General features: G+C 36.5%; 1 protein-coding gene across 2 annotated transcripts in view; it reads right to left on the bottom strand.

The window, feature by feature from the left end:
• Nucleotides 1–26,802, bottom strand: part of LOC145984932 (E3 ubiquitin-protein ligase rnf146-like) — a 45,228-nt gene that overhangs the window by 11,053 nt on the left and 7,373 nt on the right. Inside the window, exon 2 of one of the 2 annotated variants that reach the window (XM_083118342.1) lies at nt 2,943–3,081. The exons of the other annotated variant lie outside the window; for it this stretch is intronic. Coding sequence (XP_082974468.1) covers nt 2,943–3,066 — 124 coding nt within the window. The 5' untranslated portion in view covers nt 3,067–3,081. The remainder of the gene's footprint in view (nt 1–2,942; nt 3,082–26,802) is intronic. 2 annotated transcript variants of the gene reach the window in all.

Here is a 26,802-nt window from a genome sequence, read left to right as displayed (position 1 = left end):
AAGTTGATTGTGCAACGATCATTCAACAGACTTCAGTGATTACGCAGTTTCATCCAGCAGCGTTGCCGCATCGACCACCAGCAACACCCGGAAAGCATCGCTTCACACAGCATCGTAGAGCGCCGCAGAAAACACTTCAGCGACTTGGCAACAAGCTGGTCAGTTGCATGCTCATTGTTTATGTTTGGCTCTTTTTACGTCATTTTCAATTCCTTGTTTTCCTTGTATCCCGTAATAAACACGCACAACAATGGAAGAATTACAAACGTTGGTAAAGCAATGGGGAACTCAAAAGGGACAGATGACAAGAATTCAAACATTTATACGTGCCTTTGACATTGAACATGGTAAAGTAGAGGAAATATGACCCGTTTACAGCATTTAGAACAATATGGAATAATATTCAAGACGTGCAGCAAGAGATAGACATCTTGTCTACTGATTCTTGTCAGGAAGAGGTATGGGCGGAAATAGAACAGCTGTATTTTTCGCTTAAGCCAACAATGAGAACAATCATTAAAGATCACAAACTCGATAACACAACAAAGCTGCGAAACAATGTAATGTCGGCTTCGAGTTCACACTTGAAACTTCCAGCCGTGCATTTACCTACATTTGAGGGGGATTATAAGCACTGACTGGCATATGAAGACATGTTTCGTTTGCTCATTCACGACAACAAAGACATTCCGCAAATACAGAAGTTTCAGTATCTGCGCACTTCGCTCAAGGGGGGAGCGTTGCGTCTCATTGAAAATCTTCAGATCAGCGAAGCAAATTACAGGGTTGCATGGGAGCTGTTATTAGAAAGATATTCAAACAAAAGGTTGATTGCAGCTTTGTATATTGATGAAATCCTTCACATTAAACCCGTACATAAAGAAAATGCAACAGAACTCAGGGAATTCGTCAATACAGCGACGAGTAATCTAAATGCACTTCGAGCGATACAAACAGATGCGTCGTTATAAGACATGATTCTTACGCAACATTTTGTTTCACAAGTAGACATTACAACAAGAAAGGCATGGGAATTACAATACACAGAATCTTAGTTTCCAACTTTGAAGGACTTTTTGTCATTTTTAGAAAAGCGTTAGAATCCATCAAAAATACGGTCAATTCAACTTCTGATAACAAACAAGCAGGCAAAAATCGTATGTTAATGCAAGGCAAGACAAATTCACAAGAGCATACGTCACTACCTCTATTTACAAATGTAAAGACTACATTAATGCAAATCAAGTGCAGAAATATCAATGTTTGCGAGACAACAATATCTGTACTAATTGTTTAAAGATAGGACATTTTTCAAGCGTATGTAAATCAGTGGCGTAGCATGGGCATTTCGGGTGGGAACGCCAAGTCCTAAGGAAGGGTTGGCCCTTTTTTGCTTAATAACTTACTTATGGAATTAGTCACCACAGGTATTGTTTATTTGCCTGAAGTCAGCAGGTTTTTCAATAAAACATCATCTATGCATGTTTTAGCTAGAAAATGAGATGCCTCACTATGCCACAAATGTTTTGAACTCTGGTGTTTTATACTTTTCGGTATGATGCAAGTCATTAGAAAACCTACCTGAATCACAAGCGCCTCTGAACAACAGCAGACGTCATTGTTGTGGGCGATCCAACTACTGATTGATTTGGTTTATTTTACTTCGCTTTTCTACCACTTTTGGTTAATCGAGAATATGAATATGAGTGATGATATTTATGAAGTTGATGAAGGGACACTCATAAAGAACACCCGTGCTAACGCCTGGATTTGAACCAGGAACATCTGCCGTCTTGGCGCTCAGTGCAAAACACTCTGACACGGAGGTGGGTGGATGATCCAAATATCGTACACTCTACTGACATAACAGTGCTGATTAGTAATTCAGACCACTGTTTATTGCATCTTGGAATGGCGATAAACATTTTAAAATAATTTTGTCCACAGACCATTCGATGTTAAGAGTTTTCTAATGAATGCTAAACATTTCCATTGACACAATATTAAGCAGTTAGATACTAACGAAAAAATAATAATAATAAAAGAATAGTTTTGCCGGTTAAGTGGTAGGGCAGGCACAGGCTGAACTTCTACCACGAGGACTTCACCAACTGATTTGACAAAAACTGTGTTGATCTTTTAGTTTTTAACCTTTTGAGTCCCAAGGCCATTTTCACAAGTAAGCCTCTCGGTCCCGAGCCAATTTTGAGCAAAATGCAGAGTTTCAATTAAATGAGTGTAGATCGGAGACTAATTGCCCTAGAGAGATGAGTGATATACCGTTGTACGCGGAATGAACCAGAGATTCAGACTATATGAAATTTATGCAAATTCGGCGTATATATGGAGGGGGAAAGGGGGCAAATCCCCTGAAAATACTTTTTTTTTAAAAAAAATGGGGTTTCACCGCCCCCCCGAAAAAAAGGATATGAAAAGTTCAAAATGCACATAGAAATTATCGCTGGCATGTAAGGAACACAAAAATATTTGCATTATTATCATATGACCAATGTAACTTGAGTTGTACATCCCAAAAAGGAATGGTCGGCACGCCACTGATTCAAGCTTCAAAATGCAGGGGTACCTTGAAATGACTTTAGCTCAGACTATTTGCCCTGGAGATATGAACTATATACCGTTGTACGCAGAATGAATCACAGATTCAGACGATATATAATTTATGCACATTTGGTGTACATATGGAGGGGAAAAGGGGGGAAATCCCCTCAAAAATACTTTTCTTAAAAAAAATGTGTTTTTTTTAGCAGAACTCGTGCATAAGGCAATGCCCGCATTGCATTTCCAAAGCACACATTTATGGACAGATTCTCACATTGTTCTGTCCTGGATATCAGCCTCACCTGCAAAATGGAAAACATTTGTAGGAAACAGAGTTTCTAGAATTCAGGATTTAACAGAAATCAGTAATTGGAGACATGTACCTTCAAACGATAATCCAGCTGATTTAATATGAAGAGGTGTTGATGCAAGCATCATGAAACTGTCCATTATGGTGGCAAGGACCCGAATGGTTGAAAGAGAATTCAGATTGGTGGCCTCATTCATCAATAAAACTCGAAACTGAAGAAGCAGAAATGAGACGAATTTTGACATTAGCATTGTTCATACAGAGCAAAGAGACTCACATCATTGACAAATTTTCAAAATTGTCTAAATTATTAAGAGTTGTGGCATATTGTCAACGGTTTATTTACAATCTCAAGAACTCTCATGAGAGACTGATTGGGTATCTCAAACCCAATGAAGTGCAACGTGCATTACACACATGTATAAAAATTGCACAACAAGCATTCTATTCAAAGGATATCGAAGAACTTTACTCGAACCACGAACTTTCAAATATAAGTTGTTTGAAAACATTGTATCCATTATTAAACAAAGATCAAATGCTAAGAGTTGGAGGACGTCTGGATAACAGTCAATTATCATCCTTTGACAGCAGCATCAGATGATATTTCCACCAAAAAGTAACCTTACAAAATTGATTGTCGAAGCAGAGCACAAAAGACTTCTACATGCAGGACCACAGCTATTAGTAAGTTCTTTAAGAGACAAATATTGGATTCCACGTGGCAAACAAGTAGTTAAAAAAATACTACATAAATGCATAATCTGTTTTAAGCTAAAAAGCACAATTTCGTTGCAATTGATGGGACAATTACTTGCAGCTCGCGTTCAACCATCAAGACCATTTACCAATGTGGCTGTAGATTACGCTGCTCCAATACATGTCAAAACAGGAACCGTAAGAAGCAAGACAGTTACCAAATGCTACGTCGCCGTATTCATTTGTTTATCAACAAGAGCGATACATTTAGAAGCAGTCAGCAATCTCACCTCCGAGGCTTTCATTGCTACACTTAGACGTTTCACATCACGAAGAGGAAAGAGTAGTAATATATACAGTGACAATGGAACCAACTTTGTTGGTGCGAACAAAGAGTTACAAGAACTTTTACGACTATTTCAATCAGAAGCATTTAATAAGAAATTATAAGACTACTTATCACTAGAAGGTCTACAATGGCACTTTATGCCACCTGGATCACCACATTTTTCAGGACTCGCTGAGGCAGCAGTCAAATCGATGAAACATCATTTGGTAAGAATAATAGGCAAATCATCCGATAACATTCGAAGAATTGACAACATTATTGTGCCAGATAGAAGCATGTTTAAATTCAAGACCCATTTATGCAATCTCACAAGATCCAACCCCACTTACACCTGGTCACTTCCTCATAGGTCATCCTTTATCCTCTTTACCCGAGCCAGACATCTCCGAATTACCAGTCAACAGACTGACAAGATGGCAGAGAATTCAGCAGTTTCACCAACAATTGTGGCATCGTTGGTCGAAAGAATATTTACATGGATTACAACAGAGATCCAAGTGGACTCGTCAGCAGAAGATTCAAGCAAGTACCGTTGTGATACTGAAGGATGAAAGACTTCCTCCCCTTGTTTGCAATCTCGGCATCATTGAAGCAGTATATCCTGCAAAGGATGGACTTGTTCGAGTCGTCGACGTCAAGACTAAAGGAGGTGTATACAGAAGACCAGTCGTCAAGATTGTACCACTTCCCATCGAAGATGATTTTGAACAATAGTTTAGTGTTTAGTGCAGTTTAGTGTCAATATAACAATTTGCAGTTATAAGGTGATTAAGTGTAATCACGTCACAGAGAAGTACAGTATAATATTATTTTGGTCTTTTGTACGACCAAGAGGGGGGGAGAATGTATGATAATCATGTGTTTATTTTAACTTTGAAATGTCACATCAAAAACACAGCGCATTGTGCGCATAGCAACATGCATTTGTTTTCTTTATATGCACGCCAGTAAAAACTTTGCGTCAGTCAGGCGAGAGCTTGCGAACAGTGTGGCTGCTCGGACGTTTTATGCAAAAGCAGCTCCGGTGTGCATTGCGATATATACCAGAATATATTTTGTTACGTGTAGTACTCGTGGTAGTGAATAAAACATCAAAAAACACAAACACACTCATAGTGCATATCTTCATCATCTGACCATCATTCCCTTAGTTTCTACTGTATTCTTATTTTGTACTCAAATAAAAGAATGATCCTTCACTAGGTTATACAGTAGTATTGTCCACAAAAATTAACATAAGTTTATAAAAATCAGTGTCCAGGTCTGCAGGCAACAAATGTTTTCTGTTACCAAAAACGGAATCTCTGTTTGAACATGGTAAATTTGCATTTCAGCAAATTTCCATTTAAGGTGCCAAAAACTGCTCTAAATACCTGAAATGTATTACATGTTTAGAGCATACTTGAAAATAAATAACTCTACTCAGTGGTAAACACATCGTTGCCGTCTACCTACTCTTGGAACAATGCTGTTACTTCTTATCTCCTTAGGCATTTAATTTAATGTCACTTCTGCAGCGCACACACACACTCACAGATTTATCAAGATGTCACATTAACAGATAATCCTCAAATACAACCCCAGTATTGTCGCTGGAATTTGAAAATGTGACTCACATCTCTGTCATGTCGTTGGTTGGTGAAAGGGTGGGATTTCTCTATCCTCGCAACCAGACCAGCTGCAACACTATGATATGAGTTTTGGCATGTCCTAGACCCAACTATTGCCCATGACCACACAAAGTAGGCTATTTTTAATGCTGAATCAAATAACAGAGAAAATTAAGCAGAGAAACTTGAAACGAACAATTACTCCCAATATATGCAAATTACATGCACGTTAAGCTTAAATATGCACTAATGTCCCAAATATGCATTTATATGCCCTATAAAACTTTACCAGAGTAATCCACATCAAGTGAAATGGATAAATCCATTGAGAGCATATGAATTTTGCTTAAGGAAAAAAACATGCAAATATGCAAAAATCCGCCCCCTAATTATAACTAGGGCTGAGGTGATACCATTTTAAGCTGATACTTTTACAGATTCCCACTGATACAGATACTTGAAAATTGCAATTAGAATTTGTTCAAAATATTGATCAATATTGGTGTGTATACATTCCTCTCCAATAATATGCATCAAATTACCAAGAAATTTGCTATGGAACATTCAAGAATTATATCAGAATATTATATTCAGGGCTCGAAAAATACTGGTCGCCAGGTCGACTATGATCTTTTGCTGTAATATGTACGAAATTTTGAAGATTTTTTATTCTTTATTTGCGTGGGCGAGGTTCAGCCTGAGGCTGTTCTGCCACCTAACCCGTGTCATGGAGTATGGCCAATATTTAAGCACATGTTGCGTGCGTCTGTTGCCACAATTTCGACCTGCTAGTGTTGCCATTTACGGAGGATATGTCCTAAAAATGGCACTTTTTCACTCAACCCATAAAATTGCCAGTCAAAAATTCATCAAATGCTGCACATGATCAATATTGGTCGGAAATGACAGATTGACATGGCATCAGTCATCAGACATCTAATTATGACCCTTTGATAATTTCTTACATATTTTTCTCTCAAAAATGCATTTTTGGAAAAATTTTAACACTGCCTTCCAGAATTTATTAATTTATCTACTTTTCTATGTGGCGTAAACTGATAAATTTTTAGCACTGAAAAATATCTCAATGGATGAGGCTTTATAATGCAGAAAACCCAGTGTAAATATCTCTTATGGTTTTCAAGATATACATTTTCCAAGTTTGGGTTGCGTGACTTTTGAAACACCGTAGTATGCACAATTGCTAGTAGGTGGTTTCCTGGCACCTGATATTCAGAGCTGGCGCCTAGCTCTGAAGAAGATTTTTCGAGCACTGATTATATTATATATTATGTAATAACAATATATAGTTTTTGTGCAAAATAAAAAAGAAAGTTTGAACTTTGCATAATTTCCAGGATAATTAGACTCTGCGAAAGTGGCAGGTGGCAGTTTTGTGGACCCCGTGAAATACCAAAATGTCGGAAAAGTATCGGTTGGTATCGGAAGATGAATTGCTACCGATAGTTTCCGATACCGATACATCGGCTCAGCCCTAGTTATAACCATGGATTTAATTTGGAGCTTAACTTTCAGTGGGTAAAATCAAATTGTTTTCCATCCCATACACGAGTATTTTACTAAATAATGCTACATTTGCAAAATAATAAAAATTGCCTTGCTTAAGTAATTGTGTGTATTAATATACAGCTTTAACTAAGCATTTAAAAACATTAATTAATTATTGCAAAAATATGAAGCACAAACTAAAAATTATACTTTTTTCTATGGTGGTACTGAAAATCATAATTTTGGAACAGGCTTTTTCATAAATAATAGGATTATCTCGGCTCTTAAAACAGTAGAATTTATTAATGATAGGATATCATATGCAGTTTTACAGGGTAGGTGGTGTAAAATTATTTTAATAAACATATATGCACCAACGGAAGATAAAGATGATAATACTAAAGATGATTTTATACAGAGTTAGAACAGGTTTTTGATAAATTTTCTCAGTACGATATGAAAATCTTGTTAGGTGACTGTAATGCACAGATTGGCAAAGAAGAGACATTTTAACCCCCCACGATTGGTAAAGAAAGTCTTCATGAATTAAGTAATGATAATGGTAAAAGATTGATTACTTTTGCAACCTCAAAGAATTTAATTGTGAAAAGTACCACTTTTAAACATAAAGATATACATAAATATACCTGGTCTTCTCCAGATGGTAAAACTAATAATCACATAGATCATAGTCTCATTGATAAGAGAAGGCATACTAGTATAATTGACGTTCGTACACATAGAGGTGCTGACTGTGCCAGTGACCATTATTTAGTAATTGCTAAATTAAGAGAAAGACTCGCAGTGATAAATCATAAGCAACAAAATCTAAAAGTTATAAAATGATGATGAAAATATAAATGAAACAGACGTAAATAAGAATTGGGAGCACATACTTAATGCAATAGAATCAGCAGCTAAAGAAAGTATAGGATACCATAAACTAAGAAAAAGTAAGCCATGGTTTGATAATGAATGTCATAATCTAATAGAAATAAGAAATCAAGCTAGACTTAGGTGGTTAAATAACTCTGATGATACAAATCTAAGCAATTATAATAGAATAAAGCGACAAGCTAACCCGCACATTTAGAAGTAAAAAAAGAGATTACTTGAAAAGCAAAATTGAAACAAACAGCAAAAACAAAAATATCAGACATTTATATCAAGGTGTAAATGAATTTAGAAAGGGGTGGCAACCTAAAGTAAACTTGATAAAAGATATAGATGGTGATTTTCTAGCTGACCCAAGCGATATTCTAAATAGATGGAAGTTAGGTTCTGGAACTAAAGGTTCTGCTGTGTGTACTTCATTTACTTCTGATTTATCTCCTACATGAATATTTAAAAGGTCACTGAACTACTTTAAAATGTCCATGTAGGAGATAAATCAGAAGTAAATGAAGTACACACAGCAGAACCTTTAGTTCCAGAACCTAACTTGACTGAAGTTAAAGATGCTATTAAAAGGCTAAAGAATAACAAAGTACCTGGCATTGATTTAATACCAGCAGAGTTAAATAAATATGGTGGAAATTCGTTAATATGTCAAATTCATAAATTAATTTGTTCAATATGGAATAAAGAAGAAATACCTCAACAGTGGAAAGAATTCATAATTGTTCCTGTGTTTAAAAAAGGTGATAAAATGAACTGCAATAATTACCGTGGAATTTCTCTACTCTCAACAACATATAAAATATTATCTAACATTCTTTTAACAAGACTAACCCCATATGCTAATGAAATTATAGGTGATTATTAGAGGCACATATTTTTGGTAAATAAAAAAGCAAAATTTCGGTCCAAAAACAAAAACAGAGTCGATTTCGGGTTCAAAAGCGGTAAATAAAATAAAATTTCAGTGTTATAGCGGTGAATAATCACATCAAAAGTGCAATATGAAATGACATTTTGGTTTTGAAATTGTGAATATAATCCTAAATTTGATTTAAAACTGCACTTATTACACAAAATAAACTTATCTCTTCTAAGAGCAAATTTACGTAGTTACCAGAGTATTAAGTTTATTCCTGTGTAAAGGGGTCCATTTTTGCTTCTCAAATATTTACTCCGTGAATTGCATAACTCACATATAATTCCATATAAACGGTAAATTTCGTGTTTAAGAGTATATTTCGCATTTTGCAGTTCATTTCGCATTATTTCGTGACAAAACAGGGTAGAAAAATGCACCTCACGCCTTTCAGAACTATGAAAAATGAACATTACAGCATGTTATTTCATATTCGTCAAAAACAAAATTTACATGCCTCTAGTGATTATCAATGTGGATTTAAACGTAACAGATCAAATTTTTCACATCAGACAGACACTTGAAAAAAAGTGGGAACATAATTACAATGTCCATTAGCTATTCATTGATTTCAAAAAAGCATATGATTCGGTCAAAAGAGATAAATTATATAATATATTAGTCGAGTTTGGAATACCTAAGAAGCTTGTTAGTATGATAAAAGTATGCACCAGTGAAACAGAAAGTAAAATTCGTGTGGGTATTAATGTGTCTGACAAATTTACAATTCATGATGAGTTAAAACAAGGAGATGCATTATCTCCATTGCTGTTTAATTTTGCCCCAGAATATGCTGTTAGCAAGGTAAAAGAAACTAAAGAAGGACTAAAATTAAATGGTGTGACTCAGTTGTTAGCATATGCAGATGATGTAAACTTATTAGGGGATGATATAAATACAATTAAGAATAATGCTAAAATATTTTTCAAAACTGCTAAAGAGATAGGTTTGGAAGTTAACAAAGAGAAAACTAAATATATGCTTACAGGCCGAAACCAAGTGTTAGGTAATAATCAAAATCTAATTATTGATAACAACTCGTTTGAACCAGTTTCCAAATTCAAATACTTAGGAATAATATTAACAAATGAAAATTATATTAAAGAGGAAATAAAAAGTAGGCTTAATTCAGGAAATGCATGTTACTTCTCTCTTCATAAACTTGTGTCTTCTCGTTTAATATCTAAGAAACTAAAAGTTAAAATATACAAAACGGTAATTTTGCCTGTAGTATTATATGGGTGTGAAACTTGGTCCCTTACATTGAAAGAGGAACATAAATTGAGAGTATTTGAAAATAAGGTCCTGAGGAAAATATTTGAACCTAAAAGGGATGAGGAGACAGGTGAGTGGAGAAGGTTACATAATTTAGAACTACATAATTTGTATTCATGTCCAGATATTATTAGATTTGATTTGTTGTTTTAAGTCCACTTTATGCACAGTAAGGCTAACCGGGACTGGACCTACAGTTTAAAGTGGGATCCGAACCACTTGTGCCTCCACCAGGTATTGAACCTGGGACCCCTTGATTACAAGGCGCCATCGGGGAGGATCGAAATATTATTAGAATAATTAAATCAAGAAGACTTAGGTGGGCAGGCCATGTGGCACGAATGGTAGAGGAAAGAGGAGTTTACAGGATTCTTGTTGGGAAACCTAATGGTAAGAGACCTGTAGGAAGGCCAAGACGAAGATGGAGGGACAATGTTGAGATGGACCTAAAGGAAATCGGTAGGGATAGAAAAGAGTATATAGATCTTGCTCAAGATAGGGACAGATGGAAGGCCTGTGTTGCTGCAGCCATGAACCTTCGGGTTTAAGAAGGCTAGAGAGTATGTAATAGTATGAAGCACAAGAGAAATTTTAAACATACAGTAAAGTTCTGTTTCCAGAAGAAACACTATTCCATAAGTTTAAAAGAGTCTTGAATCTGAAGTTCGCCTGAAATACAATATGTTGTATGTCTAATTAAAGCAAGCAAGCATCTTATATGGCACATCACATTTTGATGTACAAGAATGACTGAAGCTTCTGGTCATAATAATACAGTTGGGAGTCTCCTTCCTTGAAGAGCTTGTCCACACTCAAAATCAGTTAATATTTTAGATATCAATAAACAAAACAATAAGGTGGTAAACTTTTTCTTGTCTAGCAGGTTGTGTACATATGCCCTGAGTCATAGGAGGCAAAAAAGGAGCACTCACAGATTGCTGAATTGACAGGGACCATCAATAATGTTTTGAACATATCAACTAAAGGTTAAAAGATTAAAAATCAGTAACTTACGTGTGTGAGCATGAGATTGGTCAAACAACGTTTCGAAGGTTATACTACCTCACTTCTTCAGGTTGATGCGATGTTTTCAGACATGGTGCTTCGTCGAGAAAGTGTTGGTTGAGGACTTAGGTCAAAAGGTATAGGAAAGAACACTTACTAAAAAGATGTTGTAAAATATACATACTAAAACTGCGCAATACTCTATTAAAACAAAAGAACGTTCAAAGTTGCTGAAGGCAAACTGCCGATCGGTGCTCAGGGTAGGCGAATGTACGGTGTCAGCTCCTGCTTGGAGAAGGAAAACTCCTCCTCTCCGGCCTTTCCCCAACTGGGGCTCGTGAGTCTACCAGTCCAAGGTGAATTCTACTTCCACCTCGGCGGTTTTCCTAACCTCAGGGGTAACATGGAAGCTCATCTCAGCCCACTGGCTTTATCCCATTTTTTAAAAAAGTTAATCCAGCAGTCTTCCAAGTTTCCGTCATCCCTATTGAGTTTATTCTGAATAACGGCGCATATATGGGCTGCCTCATATACATTCCTATCTAATTTGTGGTTAATTTTTTTGATGGCTTCTCTTTTAGCGATCTTATGCCGGTTAACTAATACATGCTCAGATAATCCTGTCTTGGGTATACACTCGTTTACATCTTTATCATCCTCACTCCCACCTAATTTGCATACTCCTCCCCGTGTGTCCCACGTATTCCTTTCTGCATTCACATACTATCTTGTACACTCCATTTTGCTCTTCAGGGTTATCGCACCTATCTCCCCTCCCTTTCTTATAAGACGTGAAGTGTTTTTCAATGCTCCGAGGTGCTCTCACCCCACATTTTATCCCGTATCGCCTTACTGATTTTTCAATTTTCTCGGAAATACCCTTAAAATACAGAATCCCAACAAAATACGTGTTCTTTTCATCTTTTCCTACCTCTGTTTTATCCTCATCTTCCTCTTAATCATTTTGTGATAATTCTTGCCTAACAATCTTCTTTGCTTTCTTCCATGTTACGGATTGTATACCCATTCTTTATACCCACCTTCATTATTAATTCTTCTTCTTTTTCTTTCTTTTTTCGTCATTGCACAGCCTTTCGGCACAAATGAAAAAATTTAGAAAAACGTTTAACTTAGTTCTATTCGAATGTTGGGATTTCTTATGGAGGTACAGCTCGCCGGCCAACGGTTTATGAAAGATCCCGTTGTCTGGTTTTAGTAAGGCACAAGTCTAGAAAGTGAATCTTTCCGTTAGCCAGATTTTCTCTGCTAAAACCAATTCTGGGGTCTTGCTTGCCTAATTGGTTGGAAATGCTATCAAGTTTAGTTTCATTCCCTATGATGAGGATGTCATCTACGTATCTCCCATAGTATTTTACCCCTCCCCCCACATGTTCCATGGCAGCTTTTTCGACATAATGCATGAAGATGTTGGCCACGAGGCTGGAAATAGGGTTACCCATGGCCAACCCTTCTTTTTGTCGGAAGATTTTATTGTTAACATAAAAGTAATTATGCCCTGTAATAAGGAAAAAACACCTGACATATTCCCAGGTAACCAAGATTTCAACTTTTTGGTCCAGTAACCATCTATACGGTGAATCCCTGGCTTTGTCCCGGGGGACACTGGGGTACAGATTAATTACATCGAAACAACAGATTGCGTCTCGTTCCTCTATGGTGAGTTTTTCGATGGTTTCTTTGACCATAAGGGAGTTTTTGATAATGAACTGTGTATTCATACTAATGCTCTCCATCCTTTTAATCATTTCTTTAGCTAGACCATAACCTGGATGTGCATACATGGGGATAATGGGTCTTTGGTATCCCAAAAGCTATGGAAATATTCCCTTCTTTAACACTCTTAAGTAGTTCCTTTTTTTTCTGCGCTTCCTAAAGTAAAACTGGGCCAAGATGGGCTTCCATGTTACCCCCGAGGTTAAGAAAACCACCGAGGTGGAAGTAGAATTCACCTTGGACTGGTGACTCAGGAGCCCCAGTTGGGAAAAGGCCAGAGAGGAGGAGTTTTCCTTCTTCAAGCAGGAGCTGACACCATACATTCGCCTACCCTGAGCACCGATCGGCAGTTTGCCTTCAGCAACTTTGAACGTTCTTTTGTTTTAATAGAGTACTCCGTGGTTTTAGTATGTATATTTTACAAGTGTTCTTTCCTATACCTTTTGACCTAAATCCTCAACCAACACTTTCTCGACAAAGCACCATGTCAGGTGTCTGAAAACATCGCATCAACCTGAAGAAGGAGGTAGTATAACCTTCGAAACGTTGTTTGACTAATCTCATGCTCACACACGTAAGTTACTGATTTTTAATCTTTTAACCTTTAATTGATATTCAATTGTGAGCAATTCGCACATTATCAGTATGATGTTTTGAACATGGTCAACTTTGGAAAACGTTATGTTCCCAAAAAAGATATGTCTGAGTTCAAAATCAACATCAGTGTTGGCACTTGCAACACATTCATGACAACACCTTCAGTTCCAAAGCAAGGGCAGATTAAAGGGATGGGTGATGACCCGCTTGAAGCCTTATTTTATTTTTTTCTCATATCTCTCACAAACAATTTTCACAATTGGAATGAAATGCAACAAACATTGTGGCATATTAAGATACATACAAGGGTGGATTTTAAAGAGATCCTGATAAGTAACAGCATTACAAGGGCAATATTTTACTTTGCAGATATTGATAAATAATGTGCAGTTGTAAGGGAACAAAGCAAACATTAAGGCATAGTTAGGGGGAGGTGGCAGCCACGTGCCCTGAAGTTGGGGTGGGGAAGAAAGGTCGCTGAAAGAGTGTGCTGTACAAGTTTGAGGGTGACAAAAAAATAACTTCAGGTGAAGGACTAACCTTACTAGCTGGATCCAAGGATTAATCTTCCGGTGGTCGCGAGGTTAATAAATCAACTCAGTGCATGAAAAAAGACTGCAGATATTTTTCCATCACAGGCTGTAACCAGAGTTCCTCTGAACCTTTTAAGGATCTGTGTTGCATCTCCCGTGCTGTTTGTCAGGACTGTTCATACGTCAGTAAGTTTCCAGCAGTGAGACAAAGTGGACTTGGGTAACATTGGCAGGACTAATTTGGCAAACTTGTGTTTCAATAATTTTCATTCTTGTGTGTGTGTTTCTTGTGAGAATGAGTATTTGTTTGAGTGTAACTGAATAAATATGAGTACTGATATAAACTGTAACATTAACAAGGACGGGAATGAATTGAGCAACTCCTTTTGGAAATATCTAATGAACAATTAGAAGATTCAGAATAAGCATAGAGACATCAGATCATGATTCAATTTCAGAACAGGAAATTAGTGACTTACCTGAAAAGGGCAGTGTCTATTCATCAGGAAGTGAAAATGATGAAGCATCCACTAGGCCCAGCCAAAATTACATTTACAGACGAGATGGTGTGACTAAATGGAGCACCATGGTGTCTCATAAGAACACTAGAACTCATGCTCACAACAAAGGTTCATCCTACTTACCTGTCTTCCGGCTGAAAATCGAGGCATTACGGATTCAATGACTCTGTTTAATTTTTTTTATTGGTAAGAGTATTTCAAAATTAATAGTTACTTCTACAAACATCTTCATACAATGCATACGGACAAAAAACAAGAAAAAGTAAGGGCCTTAATTGGCCGTCTATTATTAACTGGTGTAAAACGTTCAGGCTCTCAAAATATAGTTGATTTGTGTGATAACACCGAGATTGGAATGATCAATGTGAGATTGACAAACTGACTCGAGTCGGGGAAATGTTCAAAATCTTCCTAGAAAACTGTAAATTGTGCTATTGAAAAGCAACTGGTAGAGGCCACCACTGCTCCTTCAGGCAATACTTGCCAAATAAGCCTAGGACATATGGCATCAAATTATTTGCACTTGCTGATGCTATGTATGTATATATTCTAGGTATTGAACATGGAAATAAGGCCAGGGAAACAGCCTGATGGCCTATTTCAGCTGTCCAACTGACCTACGGATGTTGTCATGAGATTATAGTTGGCTGATCTATTGAAAAAAAAAAGAATTTACCATTTGTGGAAAGAGCTATAACTCAAAATGGAATCCAGTAACAGAGCTCAAATTTTATCTGCTAAAACTTTGGACGTGTATATTTCCTCTAAAAAAAATGTAGGTCTGATATTAGATTACTTCCCTACTAAAAAATATCCTAAACATTAATTTTTCTTCAAAATTGAATATCAGTTCTGGTCCTCAATATCACACATTTGCAAGAGAGATGGTGAAAACAGGTAAACAACATACAATTTAGCTTGAAATGTACTGAAAACAATGTTTTTACCCCAGCTTTTTATCATTTTTCGTAGATGAGTTATCATAATTATCACAACTGTCTGCAAAGGACAAAAATGATGTGTGTCTTGAAATAAAAATGGCTGCCATATTCAAACGAGTCAAGTTTTACAAAACTAATGCGTTTTGAACTATTCTCGCATAAGGGTTTCAACAACAAAAAAACAACACTTTTTTTTAAAAAATGATCGAGAGACCAGTGCTGGACCATTTGGTATGGACTGACCATGAAACAAGTCTGAATGTCAATAAATATACATAGATACATACATACATATAACCAATATTATGTTGCATTTTAACGTGTACAACTTGTTCCATTTATTTTTTCTGCAGTTGCAATGATTTTCAATACCAATAACTTTTGGTTTCATCATGCCCACCTGTTGAAAATTCAGGTTTTCATAACCTCAAGAGTGACAAACAATGCAGATTTAATGACATTTCGAAGTGCTGTAGAATTAAAACCATTTCAGATACAGTGGAAAAAATTTCAGGGGGTTTCCTTCAACCATAAGGGAAGGGTGTATACCAAGTTTCTTCGAAACCTGAGATGGTGACAAAATTTTTGTTTTTGCATTGATTTGATGTGGAATGACCCTTTCTTAATTTTGCTATTCAAGTATTATTTTTTCTACTAACCATGCGGTTAACTTTTAGCTTTGTTCTATTATAATTGCTTAAATTTATATCCAAGTTATTTAACCCCTTACCTGTGTTCAGTGTAATATTATGCCCGCGAACATCTGACTGAAGTAACCTGTGTTGAACGGAAGTGCAAACGTGACTTTGTTTGTGTGCCATGTTTAGTCAGTTGCTTTATGTACATTTTTTATGGTGTTGCGTTATTTGAACTGTTGCTGATTTATTTTTTGTTTTTGAGTTTGTGAGTTTCAATAGTATCTAATAGTATTGTCAAACAGGATTGCGAAATATTTTTCTCCTTCATACCTATTGAAGATATTGCAATGAAACTTGGCGGATGCATTACGTATAGACCATAGTATTTTTCAAGGTAGATTATAATCGGGTACCTATATCCAGGGCCGGTCCAGAGGGCCCCAAATTTACCAAAAGGGATTTTTCGGAGGGAAATTTCCCGAATTATCCCCGCTTAGTATCTAATAGTATTGTCAAACAGGATTGCAAAATATTTTTTCCCTCATACCTATGAAGATATTGCAACGAAACTTGACAGACGCATTATGTTTAGACCAGGGCGTGAAATTTCCGGTCGCCATTGGCGACCAAAAGTTTGGGGTTGGCGACTAAAATTTTGTTGTTTCAAATGTGTGTCAAACATGCCCGAACATCTCAATCCAACGTTCGTACATGGTTTTGGAAAGCGAGCTTATTGAAAACCCTGTGTCCACTCAACGCCGACCCCATTTTACAAATTTATTTAATGTAGCATACTATGTAGCTAAACATGAGAAGCCATTTAAAGACTTAGTAGATATGATGTTTGGCAGGAAAATTAAGTGTGAGTGTTCTACCTAAGTATGGCAATGAAAAGCAATGAGGAGAATTTATTCATTTCATAGCTGAAACTTTGAAGTTAGATCTAGTGGAGAAAATAAAGAAAAGTACATACATCAGCCTTCTGATGGATGAATCCACAGATAGATTATGAGTCGAGCATGCAAATGTGTACGTATGTTCGATACGTGGATGCAAATTATCGTCACATCAAAGAGGACCTTTTAGGAGTAATAGAGCTCACAAACTCTACTTCTGCTGGTTACTTCACAGCCATAACTGATTATTTTGATAAGGCAATAGGTTCAAATAAATACAGAAACAAGTATTACATTGTAGGCTTGGGTACTGATGGTGCAACAAATATGGTCAGGCACAAATCAGGAATGACTGTGCAAATGAAAGCTATTTGTAATAAAATGATAAATATTCACTGCCTTGCACATCGTAGAGCATTTAATTCTGTGATTAGGAATATTTTTCAGTTTTATCATGGCTCTGCTACAGACTCTCTTGAGAGAAACGGCAGAAGTTATAGAAGAAATTCTAAAACTGAGTGTTATCCACACTATTAGGTGGTTAGCCAGCAAAGAAAGTGCTGTAAGAGATCTCTTGGAATCATGGAAAGCTGTTGTGACCGATCTTGAACATGGCTAAAGCTAAGGGTTTGCTAAAAAGTTTGAAGCAATTTAAATTTGTTAAGCTTCTGTACTTCCTTTTGGATTTTTACAGGAAATTGAACCCTTTAAGCGTGGCACTACAAAATAAGAATCTTTTGATTTCATCTCTGAAAATAAGAATTGAACACTGTATTTCAATTTTGGCTGACCTGGAATCTAATGTTGGACCAAGCGAACAAGATTTCTTGGACCATGTGGATGTGGGATGTGGGATGTGCAGCTCACAAACATTCAAAATGGAGAGCAAGTTTCAGACTGTTAGAGGAAACTTAATTAACAATGCGAAGGTGTACATCAAAGAAAGATTGCAATCTATATCAACAGATGTGATTGCATCTCTGCATGTTTTCGACAAAGAAAATATTCTTCAGCTTGGGATAGAAGAAATAAAGAAGCTCTACATGTACTTGAACTCGAGCCTCTATAATGAGAAAATGGATGTTCTGTTAGCAGAGTGGACAGAATACAAACTTTTGTTTTCTTCTCTGACTTTGAATCAGACGCTGGAGAAGATTCACAGTGAGGAGTGTTCAGCAAGATTCCCAAATTTGCTCCAGATTTTGACATTTTGTGCTGTTCTACCAGTGAGCACAGCTTCATGTGAGAGAGGTTTCAGCTGTTACAACAGACTCAAGGCAACTTACAGGAACTCTCTGAAGACTGAGACACTGGATGATTTGCTCCTAGTTTCCGTAAATGGACCCCCTCTGTCAGTGTTTGACCCAGCAGCTGCGATTGATAAGTGGTACTTCAGTGTAGAACGACAGCGCTACACAAACATTAATTCCTAAGGTATGTTCCTTTTAATACTTGCTTATATTTTTATTATTTATCAATATAAAATAGTGGCGACCAAAGATTTTAGTCCGGCAACTGACTTCGAACTTGAAATTTCATGCCCTGGTTTAGACCATAGTATTTTTCAAGGTAGATTATAATTGGGTACCTATATCCAGGGCTGGTCCAGAGGGCCCCAAAGTTACCAAATGGGATTTTTTGGAGGGAAATTTCCCGAATTATCCCCGATTTCCCTTACCTCATACATGATTTACACATGTGTCCTACCATTTGAAAGTCTGATCTATTCTGAAGAGAAAGACGTATGAACCATGATAGTCGGATGAATTGTGCTGAAGCAGTAGCTACTTAAAAATATTACTATGCAAACTCAGACAAAAAAATGCACAGAAAGGGAAACCATTTTGTCAGAAAATTGCACAGCAAAGGGGTTAACCACTTAAAGCCTAGCCTAATTTCTCATTCTGTTGGATTATAATATTCATTTTGAAACAATGGCTTACTTTGTTTTGGTATATGGTATACTATACCTTCTTTACCTGCTGGTTATATTGCGTTGCATATGTGCTACCAAATTTTATCTTTCACATTTGTTTAATTTATACTTTCATCAGCAAATTTTCCTGTATTAAATTTTAGAACTTTTAGAGTTTGTTGCTTGTGATTTACCACTGAGTGTCTTTCTCTTAATTTAGCAATTACCAAATAATGGTCACTATCAGTCAGTACCTCTATTGTGAATGAACATTAATTATATTATTATTATGCCTTCTTTTATCAATTAGAATATAATCTTCCTGATTATGAGTCCTACCATCTGGAGAAGACCACGTATATTTATGGATATCGTTATGTTTAAAAGCAGTACTTTTCACAATTAAGTTCTTTGAAGTTGCAAAATTAATTAATTCATGAAGGCTTAAGAGTGGGTAACTAAAGTAATTTATTATAATGGAAGCCAATTCAATGTGAAACTAGTATAAATAAAAGAATGGAATTTAACTTTCACAACAAATAAACTGATGTGCCAAGTATTTTGAAAGAAATAGATTTAACACTCAGCAGGGTTCCCACATGAACTAGATGTGTATTTTCCCTGAGTTTTCCAGAATCTTTGATTCTTTTCCAGAGTAGTCAATAGACAGTGCAATGCCATTTTAAAAATATTTTACAATAGACTACATTTCCCCTCATAGGCATTCCACTCTTTCCTTCTTTTATTATTATTAGATTAGATTTGATTTTTGTTATTTAGCACTGCTTTTCTGCCACTTTTGGATAATCACGATGGTGACGAACGACAAGTGATATGATGAAATTGGTGAAGGTGCAAGACACTCACAAAGAACACCCATACCCATGTCAGGATTCAAATCCAGGACCTCTGGCTATTATTATTAGAGATGGAACATTAATTGTTACTCTATTGGTATCCACATATCAGTGTATCAGTAATACTGGTGATAAATTTACCAGTCTGATGTATTTATAAGTAGTCTGTAATTTTGGGTAATATTCTGTTATTTTCTTATCATGCAATTTGTATGCAACAGTTTTGTGAAGTAAATGTCTAACTACACAGTTCTTCATTAACCCTGAACCACTAACCCATCATAATTTTTAAGACGTCAATTGACAGAACTTCTTGTTTTGAAGAAAGTATGTTTTCCTGTACGCTGCCCTTTCTTGTACTTTCTTAATTTTTTCATTACCATCCTGATAGGTTGCACTTGTCATGTGCTGTTGGGCTTGACATCATAAATTTGATGTGGGGTTAGTGGCTACTTTATAAATTATCTTCGCCTGCCCATGTGGCAGAGTGGTTAGTACTTGGCGCTACGACGCCAGGGGTTCCAGGTTAGAATCCCGGCTTGGGCATGGATGTTTGTGAGTGTCCATTCATCAATTTCATCATGTCATCACTCATCCCCATCTTCAAAAATTAGCCAAAAGTGTCACAAAAAGCTAAATAAAACAAAGCAAATCAATAAATGATCTTCAATGATATCAATACTAACGAGGCTCTGGCACCAGGACTCACAGCCAGTATAATCCTCTGTAGTAGTTTGTTTTGTGTAGAGGTCATGGGTGTTCTTGATTGTCCTTTAAGTCATCTCATCATCATTCATCCTCATCGCAATTAGTTACATGTGGAAGAAAAGCTACATAAAATAAACAAAATCAGTCAATGAATCAATAATGATTGGGGAGGTCTGAGTGCCGATACAAGGAAAATACAGACTTACAAAAAAACCAATTACAGTAGGATGTAATGCCTTATAATTGTAATTTCAATTTAAAATCTAATTGATAAATTAAAAAAATACTTTAAATTTTGAAAATTTACTAGGAGTTAGTGATCACAATTTTGTCTATAAGGGTTAGTATTCTAGGGTTAAAGACAAAACCCAGTGCTTCATGACACACACTAATTGAGAAGGTGAAAGAATCAGTTAATTTTTGGATATCTGAAAAAATTTCATATCAGTTCACTTTCTGATACTAATAAAGAAACTAATTCAAGAATAAAATGGCATCCCTGTGTGAATATACCGTATTGGCCCGAATATAAGCTGCACATTTTATCCAAATTTCAATTGTGAAAAATTAGTCTTATAACTGCGACCTTAACAAAAATTATGACATTTCGCCAAATCAAAAGCTGTTAAAAATGTGAAATGAGGATAATGCAACAATAGCATTGTAGAAACTGGCTGCACTGTAGATAAATATCATAAGGTTATCCAACAATAGCATTGTTGTTTCTAACTGGGCATTGTAAAAACTGTCAGCATTCTTGATTACGTACTCTTTGATTTTAGTAAGATTGTGTTCATCCTTCTCTAAGCATATACAGGTATTCAATTCTACTGAAGGGGATCTACAGGTTTGTCGCCAATTTAAACGATCGTGTGGAGAAGAAAGCGTCATCAAGCCTGGGAATAAGGCGTAGTTACGATGCAAGTTTTAAACTTGCAGTTGTTCGTTATGCTAAAGCCACAAGCAATAGAGACCAGAAGGAAATATGGACATGACAAATCTAATGTGCGATGTTGGGTTGCTGCTAGTGACAATAGTAATGGCGGTGAATAGTCAAATTTTCTTGCCTAATAAGTACTGTGCTGGTAGTTAACAGTTGAAGTAGGTATAGCACACAATTATAACCTTAATTTTTCAATAATGATACTGTATTTTATATGTACTGTATTTATGATAAAATAAAATATGTATCGTAATGTGGGGCTATTCTGAAATGTTTTCCTGTTTTATACTTACTGAACTAATCTTGAAAACCACCTGGAAAAAAAATTGCTATGTTATTTTGGGATCATAATGGTTCACTCTGAGTGCAATAATTCCCATCCAAAAGTCCGCACTGGAACCACCTCAGGTGAGCAGAAAGAATACTCGAACCACAGGATATCAGTTTTAATCAGCTTTTATTTAGGTAAGTCTATCTATGTACACAGGGTAACTAGGAGTGCGACTGAGAACCGGGTACTTTCCAATTTAGAAACATGTTAACTTCTTAGGTATCCGACTGAGATCGTTCAAGGGAACTTTGCTCAGTTATAATTCCGAAACCTGTGGGGTGAGAGTGACTCAACACAAGGCCTGATAACTGACGATCTGGAACATGTTGTGAACCTGTCATAACAATGTGCCACCATTAATTGTATGCCTTTCCCAGCTCTCCTGTACTCTGTTTGCAATATCCTTAGTTTTAAGTTCTTAGGTTGCACAGCAGCAATATTCTACTTGGTACCTTCTTGTCATTACCAGCACCAGTCAGTGTTCTAAAGAATTGTTTGGGTTTACATTTTCAAGGTAAACATATCTGTTTAAGAGTCATATTGTCTTACTTAACTTTTTTCAGTGTTTTCATGCCTAAACAAACACATTTACTTGTAACTTCTCATTTTTTTCCATTACATTGTTGTCTTCTAACATTTTATGTCTTTACAATAAAAGTTTTCATTGACAAATACCCTGTTCTCATTTTTTCAAAAGTTCCTCAAAAAAACACTGACGTTTCCCTCTTTGGCCTTCTCCAACTGCCAAACATGAAGGTAAACATGCACAAGTGACAGACACAGCATGTTCAGAAAAGCCCCATCAGTAAGATGGAATGTTCCGAATAGTACCTAGGTGAAGTACAAAAGAGCATACATACAAAATGTGCTTGTGTTCGGAATAGCCCTCAAATGAGTAATTCTGAACAGAGGTTTCAGAATTTTTTTCTGGACCAACAAACAACACATGAGTCTAACAACTTATGGTATGTCAAAGGTGGCATCATGAGCTACAGAACAATTTTTTTAAAACTTTACACTGCTATCAGGTGTCACTACAATTCAACGACATTTACTGCAATGCGTTCAGAATAACCCCACATTACGGTACCTACCTAATTATATTTCCCAGAATCTGCCGGTAAATGGTTACCGGTATTTTCTTTTCTTCCCTCGGCTTATATTCGGTTATCATCATCTTCTTCCTTTCGCTCCAAATTTTAGGGTGTGACTTATATTCGGGCCAATACGGCAATTAAGGATTAAGATTGCAGATATTTGTGGAAGAAATACACCTTTCTAAACTGTATTACAGTGCACAAGTTAACATTTCAAACATATCACACATGGAATAAATATTGGTAATGGTTCCAAATGTTTAATGATTCCTTGCAAGTTTATAGGAGTATTTGGAAGTACTTTAGAATACTGGAAACAGTCGTGGGAGTAAGTTTCAAAGTTAGACAAGCTAATTAGCTCAGTTAAAAGGTTCACTAGGTAGTATTTACTGAAGAAATTATGATTTGAAAAGTAGCTTATGCAATCCGCAATTTGATTCAAACAGCACTCTTGGTGTCTGGCTGTCTCAGACACGGAGGTTTAATGGATTTCATGGGAGACGTGAAGGGGGTTTTGTGCTTGGGATCAGGTGTTGGAAGCATTTTGGGATATTATTTTGATGCTAAGAGTACTAGGGATCTCTTATTACCAATGCCAAGAGACCTAACATCAAAGGCATTTAGTGACAATACTTTTTGCATTCCACGCATCTTGAGTAAATGGTAACAGCAGCCCATACCCAAGTTGAGAGTTAATGAACAGCTGCTCGGGAACAAAAAATCATATACAGAAGGGAAAAATAGTTTTCACGACAAGATGCTATAAGTAATCACTAAAACTCTGAAGTATATGTTAACAGATATAATAGAAACTGAACCATTTAAAATATGCTTGTGTACCATAAATAATTCTGATTTAAACATTCTGAACTTTGGGCCAAATATTATCACACCTTTGAGAAACAGAAGTTTACAAATGGGCACAACAGTAACTAATCTGAAATGCAAAATGAACATATACCTAAAACCTATATCTTCAAAGCAGCATGTGCAAAGCAAATTACTGAAGTTGTAACCATTGGTGTTATTGTAACTACTGTAATTGTTATTATCAAAAGGAAGGCCCATATTCTAGTCTTTCAGATGTACTTCATTGGAACTCTTTGAACAATTAGATGATTTTCCCTGAGATTTCCACGAGAATGTTATTTTTTTTTCAAATTCCCTGACATTTCCAGGCGTGTGGGAACCCTAACCTTGTTAAGTTGCATTATGTGAAATAAATGTATTAATAAATAAAAAATAAATTGTAATAAATTCACAATGTAATGGAAACTACACCTTCGAACCCCACACCTGTGACCTAAATGGCAGAGTCTGTAAGCAAGACAACATAAAACGAAAGGCTGGTGGCAAGAAAAGAATCATGTAGAAGTTATGTGAAAGGGAGAGTACCTCGGTACCCCAATGAGGAAGTGAAAAGTTTTGCGTGATATATGAAGATTATGTTTCATGCTATCGATTTCTGTTGTTCTTAGCTCATAGAGATGTATTATACTGGAGTAATGAGAGTTTCTTCGTGGTACTATTTACAGGGTTCCCACGCAAACTCCAAATCCATTTTCCCTGACATTTCCCTGAGTTTTCCAGAATCCTCATATTTATTCCAGAGTATTGAATTCACAGTAAAAGACTACTATAATTTTACAATGGCCTCCTCCATTTCCCCTCATAGCCATACCATCCTCACCTTCTTTATTACTGTTGCTTTCTGTTGCAAATAACAAAACTAGTTCAATAATAAAATAAAATTACACTTCTCTGCATGTAGTAATTAAGAACAAAGATGACCAGTTTTCTAGAACTTTAAACAACTCTGAAACAATTTCTAACACATCTGATATAGAACATTGAAATATTTTCACACTTTTCATAGATGTTTATAAATAGATACAATATCAATTAATCTGTAATGCGTACAATAATAGTTAAGACAAACAAATTATTGGATTTTTAAAACATATAAAAATGAAGTGACAATTATTAGTACCGATGTAAAAAGGAATAATAAGTTACTGAGACTGAAATATAAAACAAGAAATGTACTTAATGTCTGATACAGCAAATTAAGAAACTTTACTTCTCAGAAGCCTCAAGTTTTTTTAATTGTTCTGCAATAGCCTTTGCTTCTTCTTGCATGGCCGCGGTGGCTCAGTCGGTAACGCGTCTGACTACCATGCTCAAGGTCCCGGGTTCGATCCCCGGCCGGTTCAAATCCGGGAACTTTTCTAACGGTGGAAGCGGCCCCGGCGCCTACCCAGCGTCGAATAACGTGGATACCTGGGGGAAACCCTGGGGGGTAAAGGCGGTCAGGGGCGTGATGCTGATCACATCACCCCCACTCACGACCGGATCAAGAAAGTGTGGGGCGTTACCCCCACACCCCCTATACGCCTTCATGGCGTGGTGCTATGCACAGGGGAACACTTTACTTTTTTTACCTTTTTCTTCTTGCATCTTTTGTTGTTTGGCTTGTAAAGCACGGATCTCACTTGCTTTACGTTTCATTTCTTTCCTTTTGTCTTCTTTGTGATCACATTTCTTTCGCATCTTCTGCAATGCTTCTTGATATCTAATACGTGCACCTTTAACACTCTGGATCATATCTTTGCTTACTTCTACATTTGACACTCCTCCTACCACTTTCATCAACTTGCCGAAAAATAGGCACAACAGACTCTTGTTTCAAGTTTTCTATTAAAACCTGCTTATTTACAGAAAACCCACTTTCCACATATGCATTGTCATGTGATAAAATCAAAACCAACTTAACAGTGCTCCATAACTCAGAGAAGTCATCCTTGCCCTTCATGACACCTGTAAAAAAAAATCTAGTGCATCAGTTTTGATTGAAAAGTTACAAAATTTCTCTTTCAATTCCTTTTCACTACTGTCATTGACATTGTGCAACAATATCTTAAACTGGTGAATTACTGATCACCAGTTACAGACTTCATTCTCTTTCTCCTGATAAGTTCCTGTATCAGGTCTTCCATGCGCTGAGCACATCGCTTTGGAAACTGAGTCATTTGCTTCGGAACTAAACAACTAGCGGCTCTCACCAACCTGAACTTTAAGAGAATTTGTAAAATATGGTGCTAATCCATACAAAATTAAATATGACACTTTCGTAGGACCAAGTGTAAACTGCTGAGCAATCTTGCTATCTTTAAACATCTTGTTCAAAATGTCTCCTAAGCCTGCCTGAAAATTAAAGGAACAATGGCCCATGACCATTTTTAGAGTTCACATAATTTCTGCTGCTCTTACATCTTCATTCACAACAAACTTTCCAAAGTAGATTTTGGTTCACTTGGTGAAGGAACTGAAAGTGTTGACTCTTCTAACTCACTTTTTACTGCAGCACTAGAAGGTTTATTTTGGCCATCAAACTTTGTGCTTGGTAGGAAATATTTCACAGATCGATGCAACTGAGTTTCAGTATTTCTTTTGTGTGCAGCACTTTTTGAATGACTTACTGTAGCTTGACGTCCCATGTTACCAAGTTCAAACACTTTTTTACAAGTTTTACACTTTGCTTGTGTCAGACTGTCCTTTACGTCCTCTAGCCACTTAGACCACTCTGGGTTGACACCTGGATCAATCCACCGGGGATTAAAACTAGTGTGAAAAGTAGACATAGTTTTCCTGAGCCTTTAAATACTAACTCTACAAATATCCTGCAAGAAAAACATGCTTTAGATTTGGTAATATTATGAGTGACAGTGATAATGACAGGAACTAACTAACTCTCTAGCCTTCTTAAACCCGAAGGTTCATGGCTGCAGCAACACAGGCCTTCCATCTGTCCTTATCTTGAGCAAGATCTATATACTCTTTTCCATCCCTATCGATTTCCTTTAGGTCCATCTCAACGTTGTCCCTCCATCATTAGGAACAAAACAAGCCTAATCCAAGATGAAGAAGAGAGGAATGCTAGTACGTAATGGTACGTTAGT

The sequence above is a fragment of the Lepisma saccharinum genome, chromosome 3 (assembly GCF_977018435.1).
Source record: "Lepisma saccharinum chromosome 3, izLepSacc3.1, whole genome shotgun sequence".
Classification (NCBI taxonomy): Eukaryota; Metazoa; Arthropoda; class Insecta; order Zygentoma; family Lepismatidae; genus Lepisma; species Lepisma saccharinum.
The sequence above is the reverse complement of the archived record's forward strand: the minus strand, read 5'-3'. Positions and strand labels throughout refer to the sequence as shown.